Source organism: Oculina patagonica, chromosome 13, assembly GCF_052425735.1.
Source record: "Oculina patagonica isolate OP01 chromosome 13, crgOcupat, whole genome shotgun sequence".
Taxonomy (NCBI): Eukaryota; Metazoa; Cnidaria; class Anthozoa; order Scleractinia; family Oculinidae; genus Oculina; species Oculina patagonica.
In genome coordinates this window covers 27,043,807-27,056,429 of record NC_135770.1, presented here as the reverse complement: position 1 = coordinate 27,056,429, position 12,623 = coordinate 27,043,807, and the positions used below count along the sequence as shown (strand labels likewise).

The window sequence follows — 12,623 nt, the reverse complement described above, 5'->3', positions numbered from 1 at the left end:
GCACTTCTCGTCTTCAGTTAAAGCTCAGGTTACAATGTCGCCAGTAGTTTAGATCACAAATATTTCAATTCTGTGCTTTCAATGCCTTATATTCAGTTCAACTTCAGTCTTAAAAGGCACCATGAGACCAACTTGTGAACCACAATTTAGTTCCAAAGGTTTTTGTGTACTATGATATCTCAATATGTTTGCAAGTGAACGCAAAAATATCAGCTACTAATCTTACTTCGAGTCAAGGCTTCTGGCTGCGAAAATTCTCACAAGATGGCGGATGCAAACAAATCTCAAACACAATCTCACGTTGCCTTTCCCATGTTCTTAGTTACCAATCCCCTTCGGTTTGGTTCATAGTCACATCGCCCGTCGTAACACTAATCCGCGATCCGCTTTGCAACATAGGGCTGGAGACTACGTCCTCGCCTAAAAAGTGATTTAACCAAAAGTTTAAATTACTCTTGAGAGTCGTTAGACTGTGAAGCATCGCCAGACTGCGAAACATCGTCAGACTGCGAAGCGCGCAAGGTGGTCTCGGGTAATGATGACGTAACAATAGGGTTTGCCTGCAAATAGTCTCGGGTAATGATGACGTAGAAATAGCGCTTGCCCGCAAGGTGTTCTCGGATAATGATGACGTAACAATAGTACTTGCCTGCTATGGGTTTTGGGTAATGATGACGTTCAAGCAGTCCTCGCAACTCCAGAACTCTCACGTCGCACATGTAGCTACATGTTGTGGATCATATTTTGGCGAGATGTATTCCAAAATTTTCAAGCCGGATGAAAGATTTTTAGTTTATATCCGATAAACCAAAAAATTATTTAAAAAAACTTGAAACGCACGCGAGTTACCGACAAAAACGTATTCTTTCAACCTTACTTCTTAGGGCCTGTTTATATGAAGGAGAGTTGTCCCTGGTAGGAGGGTTACCCTCTCCTCAGAGCCATCTTTTGCCGCGCGTTTATATGAGAAACGTTGTCGGAGTTGTCCCTGTTGACCGAGCCAAAACTTGGCCCTGTCGGTTCAAAAGACTGGCGAGAGTTATTTGGAAATAGTTATTATGGCGGCCTTTTCTAAAATCAGGAACGCTGAAACATCGACGAAGACCATTTTGGACAAATTTACCGCCGACTTCGATGTTGTTTTGGCCGATTGCAGCATTTGCGCATGCTCCGTGTGTGTCAACTTGTCCCTGGTAAGCGAGGCAAAAATAACCAAACTGTTTATATGGAAAAATGTTGACTCGCTCCCCAGGGTCACCCCATGTAAACAGGCCCTTAGGGCCTGTTTATATGGAGGAGAGTTGTCCCTGGAAGGAGGGTTACCCTCCATACCGAGCCACCCCAGGCGAAAGAGCTTTTCATATGTTTCTTTATAAATAGCTGCGAACCGTTTACATGAGAAATTGCCAAGTTGGCTCGGGGGGGCAGGGTGACCCTGGGTGGAGGGTTACTCGCTTTGAAGGTAGGGTGACCCTGGGGAGCGAGTCAACATTTTTCCATATAAACAGTTTGGTTATTTTTGCCTCGCTTACCAGGGACAAGTTGACACATACGGAGCATGCGCAAAAGCTAAAATCAGCAAAAACAAAACTGCAGATAAATTGAAATCGAAGTCGGCGGTAAATTAGTCCAAAAAAATGGTCTTTGTCGACGATTCAGCGTTCCTGATTTTAGAAAAAGCAGCCATAATAGATGTTTCAAAACAACTCTCGTCAGTTTTTTGAACCGAGAGGGCCAATTTTTGGCTCGGTCAACAGGAACAACTTTCTCATCTAAACGAACGGCAAAAGATGGCTCGGGGGAGAGGGCAACCCTCCTACCAGGGACAACTCTCCTCCATATAAACAGGCCCTTAGTCCGCTAAGTGTTATAAAGCTAATTAGAATGTGTCAACCGAAGAGCCTACGTGACATCGGTAGACTCGCATGTAATTATCACACAACAATCAAAGCTTTTGTCGGTCGTGGAATAAACACCCAAAGCCAAAGCGATACTTGTCAGGGCTTTGTATTCGGTCGCTGCACTTCTAGTAGCATGTTCTAGTAGAAATTCGAGGCTTTTGTGTGACCGGACAAAAACAAACCAAGCACTGATTGGCCCGGTCATCTGAGAACGTCTTTGCGGGCAGTTTGTGGGAGGTGTTTGTTTTCGAAGCGATAGATTTTTCTAAACGCTATTTTCTCGAATTATATTTTTCGCATGATAGCTAAAACTCCAAGGGATTTTGTTCAATTAACTTCAAATTTTCAGAGGAATTACTTAAATATGTCAGCAACAAAACCGGCGATTGTTTTATTTATAAAAAACTTTTGCGTTGAGAGGCTTTTCTGTACGATCAATCCATGTTTTTTAGCCCTTCTTCGAAAATGCTCTGAAACTTTTCACTGTCATCGAATACGACAAAACGCCGGCACGTTTTTTAGCACTTTGGGAGCGGAAACCCTCGAACAAATCAAATTAGCGAATTTTAAAATTCGTTGTAAGTTAAAGCTTTCAATAGCCGATTCCGACTTTCGTATTTAGACCTCGTAAAAAAAATCAACAATTTATTTTATCACAAAAGGATGAAATATTTAGATAGCCAGTTCTATGAGCTTTAATTTAATGTAGGGTTTTATGTAACTACAATTCAACCCGGACGCGCTACAGTGTTTTGAAGTGAGACACCCCTGAAGGTATACGGTAAGGCAGTCGAGTTTTTTAGCTTTTGCAGTCGCTCTTGTGTGTGAGACTTGGACTGAGTCTTTCGATCCAGCAATCGTAACCAACTTGCTCTACAGTAGCAAGCTTTGTAATCTATTTCAATGGCAACAAAATCCAAACAAATATCCTTACCTTGCAAAAGCTCAAAAACTCGACTGCCACGTTAAAAAAATTGTTACAGTTTAGTATTTTAAAATTGAAAGAGAAATAAATAGTTTACAATAAAATTGAGCTATCTTCGACTTCTCACTGCCCATCAATGCCTCACCCACTACCCAGATGCGATAGCCACTCAACGGCTCGTGACACTAAACCGCAAGCTACAGTTTCGCGCACATTTCCAACCCTCAAAAATAAACACAAACAAGTTTCCATTTTATTCAAATCCGATAAGATAAAAAGACCGGGGGCACTTTTAGTGTCAACTACCCATAGTTATATATGAGGTGTTACATTGTCTGATTGGCTTTTTACTGTCTTCTTTTTGTCTCCACAGCGACTCTTTTAGCAATTGTTAAAAAATTAGCAGGTATAGTATCATCATCTGTGTTTATTATCAGTAGTAAAATTCTTAATAAAAAGATTTTGAAACATGAAATGGCTATCTTTTTCGCCTACGCAGAACGTGATTCGATAATTGAACTTATCTCAAAGGCTTTAGACGATAATTCAGTGACTGACGCAGAGTTTAAATTAATTCTACGTGAACTGAAGCAATATCATTCGTTAAAAAATGAACTTAGATCGAAATTTAAATCTAGTGAGCCAGGTGTAGATGTTGAGGCTTTAAGGACTAAACTACAACAAGAGTTACAAGATAATTGTTTTACAAAAAAGTTATTAAAACTCTTGGGTCAATCCTAGACATACGGAGTTAAGAGTTGAATTCGACCGTCGACCGAATGGTTTTTCTTTGTATACAGCTATTTCGAGAAAGGTTGTCGAAAAAAAAACCCATCAAAGTGCACGCGACAAGACCGAAAGGTGGTCTGGGTATTCACTGGAATTTTGCATATTGGCCTCGAGGAAATTTACAAGTTTGTATTTTTGCACGTGGAGAATTTGTTTTTCTTCTCAGGAGGCCTATATCTGTAGCTTTACATTTACTGTCGCATGTCTTTGAGTGAGGAAAAATTCTTCTGAACTTCAGAGGGTCCAAACGTACCTTGTTTCTACATGTCTGAAAATTGCTGTTATATCTCATTAGTATTCAACACGTGCAGTAGCTCAATACGTCTACCCATACTACCTTTAGGGATTTGCTTGTGCAGTTTTGCTTTTTTCCGACAACGTTTCTCGAAACAGCTGTATAGCGAGAGAAAAATTCTAAGATATGCACACCTACTGCTTGTCTTTACTTTAAGTTCAGCAATATTTATGTCGAATTTAATTAATTCCCACCAAAAAGAAAAGAAGCAAGATGATGTAAGTCTTTCAATTATTTAAAGTAAAATACAGCTATTTAAATCGTTTACCTTTTTCACAATTTTTTTGAATAATACTCAGTCATGTTTGCTTTAAAAAAATTAGATTTAAATCAGAATACATCAACCTGGTATTTACTGAACATGGTCTGTAAAGTTGAATTAAAAAATACACGTGTGATTGAGAAAAATCATTTTTTTTACCTAACTCAGTCATATTACATCCAGTCGTTCCTTTCAGTTTGAGTAATATTTCTCCTTGAAGGCATGAGAAGTAGACAATTCTTTCTCTTGCGTGTTGTGCTTTTCCTTGCACTGTGCTTCAGTTGTTGTAGGTTCTTTGAAATCTGTATTGTCTTTAAAATGCGTTTTGGAATACTTTGTTCTTTCAATCACCAAACTTTTTTCAAAACGTTATTGTAATATTGTTTGTAATCTTTTTTTTTTCTATATGAAATGGAAGTTGATGAACCTGAAAGAAAAACTTATAGACACATCTTGAATCTTTGAAAGTTTCAAAAATATAAAATATAGCCAAAAACAAAGGTATAAGAGGCTTAAGTTGCTCTTTTTGTATCAATGGCCTGTGCTTTTGACCCTAGCCTCTAAGTTTAAATCCGAATTTTTTTGGCCACATTTTTTCTAGTTAAATTTGATTTTTTCTTTTCGAACGACATTCATTCGACGAGAAGTCGAGAGAAACTGTACAAAAATGCGTTAGATTCGTCAAATGATCAACCGTGAACCAATCAGCTGAATGAGCTGATTGACCGAAATAATGTTTTTTAGGCCCACAGAGCTCCTGTTTTAGAGGCAGGACGCGTATATTGATAATAATAATAATAAATATAAAAACAATATATAATTATAATAAAAACCTTTCCAAAATCATTTGCAACTGAAAAATCGTCAATGCCAAATAACTTGGTCTGTTTGAAGCCAGCAGGAGTACTACGTCGTATAGAAATAACTCTTAACAAAAACCACTTCTTCTATAAGACGTAGGGCGAAGACGTCATTAGTCACGTGACTTTGCTCAGAAGTTCGTTTTTGCTCACTATGACAAAAATATTTTGTAACTGAAAATGCAGCCATTGCAGTTTGAAGTTGACTCGTCCCCAGTCGTCTCTTGTGCGAAAATTGCAAGACGCGAAGGATGATTCCTTCCCATGATTCCCTCCGTGTTGAGCAGTCGACTCAAGACCGACTCAAAAGACGACTGGGGACGAGTCAGAGTTTGAAGCACAATGGTGAGTATAAATATTAAGGGAGCTATGTACAATTTTCAAAAGTTGGAGTCAGGGTACAAGTGCGTATCTGGCGTTGCATTAAATGTGAAGAAAAAATAAATTGCATGTTGGTAGATACTTATATGCTAAGTACATTTTTATTACTTTCATTTTTATGACATCATTGGTCACGTGACCAGAACGGACCACATTTTTAAATTCGCTTGAAAACTTTACTAGAATCTCTCTCTTAGGATCTTTTAAAAGAATTTTCAAAATGGCGACCATGGCGTCAAGAAAAGGGAATCTAATGGAGTGATTTTGAGTTATATAGGATAGTTTTGTTGATGATTTTCCTTCTTGACGCGATCATAACCAGCCTCCAAACGTAGGTTATACCTTCTTTTTTTGTACTCCCGATAAAGAAGAATATGGAATGAGTAGAAACGTGCGAAAACGTGGAAAACAGAAACTTACAGGGACCTGAGGTAAGCTTTTCTTATTTTACAATGATTTTATTTTCAAGACTGGTTAAAGCTCATGTCTTCGGCGTTTGTCATGTTTATCAACTTAGCTTACTGGAATTAAAGCCGAACTCGGCGGTAAAAAAATAGATAGTGAGAGCAAGGCGATAGTAATGGCAGTCATTTCGTCGAGGAATTTATGTTTGTCATCTGAATTTTAAGCTACTGTGCTTCAAATTAATAAGAATTGCATCCTTTCATTTTTTATACGTGAGGAAATGTTCCTCGAAATATGTGACCAAGTGGCCATTTCAGGCCGCAAAGAAATACTACGTCAGGGAAATTTGAAATTACTGTAACACCTTTCATGTAATACCTTTGAAATTGGAAGAAACATTTCTGCTTAGTGTGATCTCTGATTTTCTTTAACGTTAGACTAGAGAATACTTGCAGTCAACCTGGTAGCTAATCTAGGATTCAATTAAACAGTGATTAACTTAAAATTTGTATCTTCCCATGATGTTTATTGTATCGGTAGACATAGATTTACGTTTCTTTTCCATTTTGCGGTCTACAGGTAATTTTTTGGGATTAATAGAATGCGTAATGTTTTGACAGGATTTACAGAATTCAGAACTGACGAAATCCTGGATTACTGTTGAGTTAAACTATGGATAATAATAAAATCAGGTAGTTATTGATCTCTTAGTTTTACACATAGTTATATGCGACAGCCAGCAATTCCTTTCCGTCTCTCCTGGGGCATTTAAGATCTGGGTTTTGACCAGACATTTGTCTACTTTATAACAAATTTCTTTGACATTTTTTGAGGCATGTAGTTTCAGTTGTTGGATGACCTTCAAGAGCATCAAAGTATCAAATGTAAACATTTGTGTGGCCTGAAACTTAAGCAAGCCAGAGACCCCTAATCCCAATATTAAGCTAACTGCAAGCAACGTAATGTACCGGTTTGGCAACCAAAGTGCTTTTAAGGCTAACTGGAGTACCATGTAGGCTAACCGGGATGTTATGTAGGCTAACTGGAATGGCTCGCATGGCTTGCATGTTTCATAACACATAAGTGCCATACAAGTTAGAAATTCTTAACTCCAATAAATAGCCTAACCTCAAGCCACCTCAGCTAACTATACTCGGGCTAACTGGACCAAAGAGCTATTTAGGCTAACCAATGTGCTATTTCTGTTTAGTGGAATGGCTCTTATGACTTGTTGGCACGTACTTTGTCAAGATCCAAGTTTTTTTTTAACTAATGTGGGAATTAGCCAAGTAGTAGCTGTAAATTTGATTTAGATAAACTCCAGCTTAGTTATTGTTGACAAGGTGCTCTACAAGAAAACCAAATACAGTGGAACCCCACCTTACGGCCACCTCGTTAATACTGCAACCTTGTTATTACGGTCACTTTTTTTTGTCCTGGCGAAATGCCCATACATTTTCTTATAATAAAACCCCGTTAATGCGGCCACCCCGTTAATACGGCCAACGGCCACATTCTGAAATCCCAACCTGTATAATCCTTTATAATTTTACCCTGTTAATACGGCCATTCGAACCAAATACCCATTTTTATATCCTTCTATGTCCATTTTTCCATCATATTGTATATGTGCTGATTGAATCTTCATTAGTTTTTGATAACTGTAAATCTGCAGTCGGGATGTTTATTAAAGAACAGTTGCTTAGAAGTGCAATTGTTACGTCACTTGAAGTAGACCCCGGGATTAGACTAGTCATGAAATTTGACCCTATCCCGTTAATACGACCACCCCGTTAATACGGCCAAATTTCCATGGCCCGTTGGTGGCCGTATTAACGGGGTTCCACTGTATAGATTTCTGTCACGTAATGTTTAAAATGAACCGATTACAAAAATTCAGCTTTAGGGTCCAAAACATTTTTAAACATAAAATAATCTGACAGTTTTCTGCAATGATTTTGAAAGAAAGGGTGCAAAGAAAATTAATTTCTTTCCTTGCCTGATAGCAGGTAGACTGGGCAAGGTGAAACCATAAATTATAAGCTTTTCCAAAGTCCCATGTTTCTTTGGAAACAACAACAACAAAAAATAAAAATCCATAAATGTAATTTGGCTATCTAGCAAGTGGAAAAAATTATTGGACCCACTAGCCCAACATAAAAGCAGCCATTTTTATTCTTTTGAAACACTAAAAACAGCCATTTGATTTTAATATACACAGTCTGCATGCTGGAAAAATAGCAGTTCCATCAAAATAAATAGTTTTTGTTTGTTTTGTTTCTATTTACAGGTGACTTGAAGACTTTGCAAGGGCATTCCTGTTAGTGAAAATAAACTCAGAAATACACATTGTGTTTATGTAATAAAATTGTCATGTGATTGATTCCCACATGTTTACAGTTTAAACCTAAATATACTTTAGTGACATTTATAGATATTTATATAATATGAACATCCCAGAGCCCAATAAGGCTACATGTGAATACTGACACTTAATTACATGTAAATTTTAAAACCATTCTGGGGTTCAAGACAAAAACATTTTGTTTCAATAAAAAAACATGTAAAGATAATGAAATAACAGAGAATTTACATAATTATTATCGCAGACCATAAATTTTACTCCAGGTTAAGTTAAGATGTCAAGTTTTTTTGCAGCACAGGCTAAAGTGCCTTCAATAGTGTAATGGCAGTTTAATTAAAATGTGTGGTTCCAAAAAATGTCCACCACCCCCCTCCCCCCCGAAAAAAAGATGGTTCTTTGGTTTGGACCCTCCCACCCCCTGTAATTTCCAGTTTAGCTTCATACTTTCTTTCAAAAATTTGAGCTATTGAGTTATTTCCAATGACCATCCTTGGGGTGGGTATGGATATTTCCTGGAACCGCACAATGTAGGCATTTGCATATGAAAACAAGCTGCAGATTAATGGAGATGAAGTGTTCAACATGACTCGAGCATGGGACAAAGAAAAATTCTGAGTCCCCGACGGGAATCGAACCCATGGCCTCCCAGATACCGGTTGGGCGCTCTAACCAACTGAGCTACGAGAGACCCGTTGTGAGCTGGGCCATTTTACTAGGTTGATAAGTGACACGCGTCCTGCATACTGCTAGGATCAGTAATGTCGAATTCATCAAGTTTTGTAGTAAATAATAAAGATGGTGAATTTTTAGCTCGGTAATAAATAATGAAGATGAAGTGTTCAACATGACTCGAGCATGGGACAAAGAAAAATTCTGAGTCTTCGACGGATATCGAACCCATGGCTTCCCAGATACCGGTTGGGCGCTCTAACCAACTGAGCTACGAGAGACTCGTTGTGAGGGATACACACTAATTTACCTGTTTTCTATGGAATATATAATTATATATTGTTTTTACCGGTTTCACTTGTAATAATAATAATAATAATAATAATAATAATAATAATAATAATAATAATAATAATAATAATAATAACAATAATAATAATAATAATAATTATTATTATTATTATTATAATTATAATACTTATAAAAATGACCTATGTACGGTGTGGTAATTCTCTGCTAAGAAGGTTTTTTTTTAAACTTCTTTAGGATTTCCAGGTTTTTAAGTATTCAATCCGGTTATTTTTGTCTACACAATAGGAAAAGAAAAAGGCCTTTGTCGGAAGATTCCTTTATATATCGACTTCGCCAAAATAGGGTACGATCATTTTATGATTGTGCCGAAAGGTTACCAAGCGAATTACTGCGATGGTGAATGTCCACCTCACCCTAATCATCTCAACTACACAAACCATGCAGTCGTCATAGCACACTGGAATGAACGGGCTGACCAGCCTAAAGTGAAACCCCCCTGTTGCGCGCCCACAAAGATGAAACCTTTGCATGTGATGTATCAAGATGAGGACGGTAAAACTGTGAAAAAGGATTGGCAAGACATGATTGTAGAAGAATGTGGATGCCGCTGAACAGAGGAGCATGTTGATGAGATGTTTTGCATCCATAGCCATGTAATACTGTTTGTTTAAAATGTCCGACTACTTGCACTGTATTTGCACTGAGTCGATGTGAAGTTCAAATAAATGGAACAGACACAGTTGTCGTCCTTAAACACATGTAAACAACACTATCTGTTTATTTTTCATTCTTTGTCCGACCCCTTCTTAATTTGTTTCATATGAGTCATCCCTATGTAATTAACCGAGCACGCGGTTCTTGCTCTGGTAGCGGTTTATTTTTCGTTTTGTCGGTGACCAGACCCAAACCCTCACTCGGCCAAATCGTTATCGTTCTGATAAAACATTAACCAAATGAAAAAAGTTTAATATGCAATACATTGCCTTTTCATGTTTTTGAATCGTTTAATTTGAAGTGAGTATAGCTACCTATAGAATACATTAAAAATATAGATATTACGTCATTCATCAAATAATTATGCTGGCGTTGCAACATAATGAATAAAATCATGCTTCTTTTGAAATGCTGTTTCGCCGGGAGCAACAGTCATTGATGGAATGAATTTTATTGCTCATTCCATGAAAGTGTACTCAGAGACGTGAAGAACATGCTAGAAGTTGCATGGATGACGTCATTGGTGGGGGAAATAACCGCCTACTAAAGATAAAATTGGATGACATAATCCCTGGATTGCGTGACTCGCGTGACTTGTTCGCTGTCTTTCACCCAAGTCACAAAGCAGATAATTTTACCGTGAATTTTTAAGAAGGAAGCTACGTCACGGACAATACATTTTGAAAAAAAAATGGCGAAGTTGTTCAATATTGTCGTTCGAAATTTGTCTTAATTTTTATCAGTCGAAAACATTTTTGGTTATTTTCGGCTTTTTAGCGGAGCTCCTGCTGGCGAAGCGCGCCAGCGGAGCATCTTGGGTAAGGAAATGTGGTAAAAATGGAAGAGTTCATAATATGTAAAGATTGAAGCGTTCTCTGGTTAAACATTTTTGTTAACAGCCTTTAACGAATGATAAAAAATGGCGCGAATGAATAAATATATAGAGTAAAAATGTGTGAAAAATTACACATTAAAAATGCGTAATAAGGTGTCAAGGAAAAGCATTTGATAAATAAAGAAAACTATTTTAAAAGAATAGAATATTGTCGGGGTAATGACCTAGCATTGCTGTCCGCTTCAGTTGTCGTGGCAGTGTGCCATGACTCGAGAGTTTTTCGCGCGTGATAGTCTCCTTTGTCGATAACTCTTGAATTTTTGAAATCAATTTGATGGTCGTTCATCCATGCATGGTTTGAGACTTGGAGGGAGGTGCAGTATTTCGTATTATTATTATATCAGGACTAATTCTCAATTATGATATATCATGTTTTTTCTTATTTGTCTCTTCTAAGGGATAGTGCTATCATCATGATATATCTTTGGTGATCTAAGGGGTTGATTTTTTGGTATTCCGCAATGGGTTTTTCTCATATCAAGATATGCTATCATGATGTTATCAGAATATTTAATTAAGTTACTATTTCTTCTTTTCCCTGTGATAAAGTGATTTATCATGATATTATTAGAATATTTAATTAAGTACAAAATTCTTCTTCTCCCAGTGATAGAGTGATTTATCATTATATTACCAGAATATTTAATTAAGTAGTATTTCTTCCCTTCCCAGTTATAAAGTGATAAATCATGTTATTATCAGACTATTTAGTTAAGTTACCATTTTTTCTTTTCCCTGTCTACCTCTGACTATGTTACTGTACTGTATAAGAACATACTCCCTGCCTTTTTAGTGAAGTCATGGAACAAGCTTCTTAGTGTCACTGCAAACAAGCCTGAATTTGTCAACTTCCTCATGTCACAGTAGAACACAGAAGCATCATTTCGAAGCAGGCTTGGCAACCGGATTATGTACGTAACAGCGGAAGATCAGTGCTGGCGACTAGTGTTAGCGTCATACATATCAGTTCCTGAGCTAGTGTGTAATCATGAAGAGGCTGATAATCGTTTGCTCTAGATCTCCATGCTCGTCACGCGGCAGGCACGTGCATCATCTACTCTGATGACAGTTTGTCCTAATGCTCATACATGGCTATAACTGACACCTTGAAAAGTGCTTCATAGAGAATGGAAGAGGTGCAAAGACCAGAATAGTGGACCTTTTTCTGGTTGTTAACAGTCTTGGAAAGCAACTCGCCCCAGGCATTGACAAGCACTGCTTCTTAAAATTGAAAGCTATTATCGGCATACACCCTATCACATACACCCTATTATATGCTGATGTCCGGTCTCATCCCATAGATTCGAATTGTGAAGCACATTGATCATGAGCTTTGTAAATGCACTATATAAGCACCCATATCATCATATCATCATCTCCGCTTTTTCTGGTAAAGGAAATTAAAGTGGAGAGCATTCCAGCTTCTCCAACACAGCGAAAGGTACGTCCAAGCTATGGCGAGTATCGGGGAGCAGTGGGCAGTATACAGTATACGGAGCCACGGAGGCATTAGTGTGTCAGCTGTACGGGAAGATGTGCCAGAGTGTGAATGTGTTGTGCTATGAGATTCACTGCGCAAAAGGCGGGAAAGTGAAGCCAGAGGCTCTCGCACCATGCGAGTCATCTCCACGACTCCATGTTACAAGAGGAAATTTTCAAGCCGCAATCTGGAGCCGAGAAGAGCCACTGATCCGCTTCCGGTAATTCCCTCCCCTCACAGCCACGGCTGGGAAGTAGACAGTATTTCTAACGTTGTTGAATTTGTGTGTCTTGGATCTAAGCCGGCTCCAGAAGGGTTGACAGAAGTGACAGCAGGTACGGAGGACTTTTAAACAATCTCTTTACTGAGC

At 38.0% G+C, this 12,623-nt stretch overlaps 1 protein-coding gene across 5 annotated transcripts in view; it reads left to right on the top strand.

Moving 5' to 3' along the window:
* LOC144636509 (bone morphogenetic protein 2-like) overlaps positions 1-9,916 on the top strand; it is a 28,379-nt gene extending 18,463 nt beyond the window's left edge. For 4 of the 5 annotated variants that reach the window (XM_078495730.1, XM_078495728.1, XM_078495729.1 and 1 more), the window contains 2 exons: positions 3,200-3,232; positions 9,450-9,916. In XM_078495730.1, coding sequence (XP_078351856.1) covers positions 3,200-3,232; positions 9,450-9,775 — 359 coding nt within the window. In that variant the 3' untranslated portion in view covers positions 9,776-9,916. The remainder of the gene's footprint in view (positions 1-3,199; positions 3,233-9,449) is intronic. The other variant, XM_078495733.1, reaches the window with a different exon arrangement.
* The last annotated feature ends 2,707 nt before the right edge of the window (positions 9,917-12,623 follow it).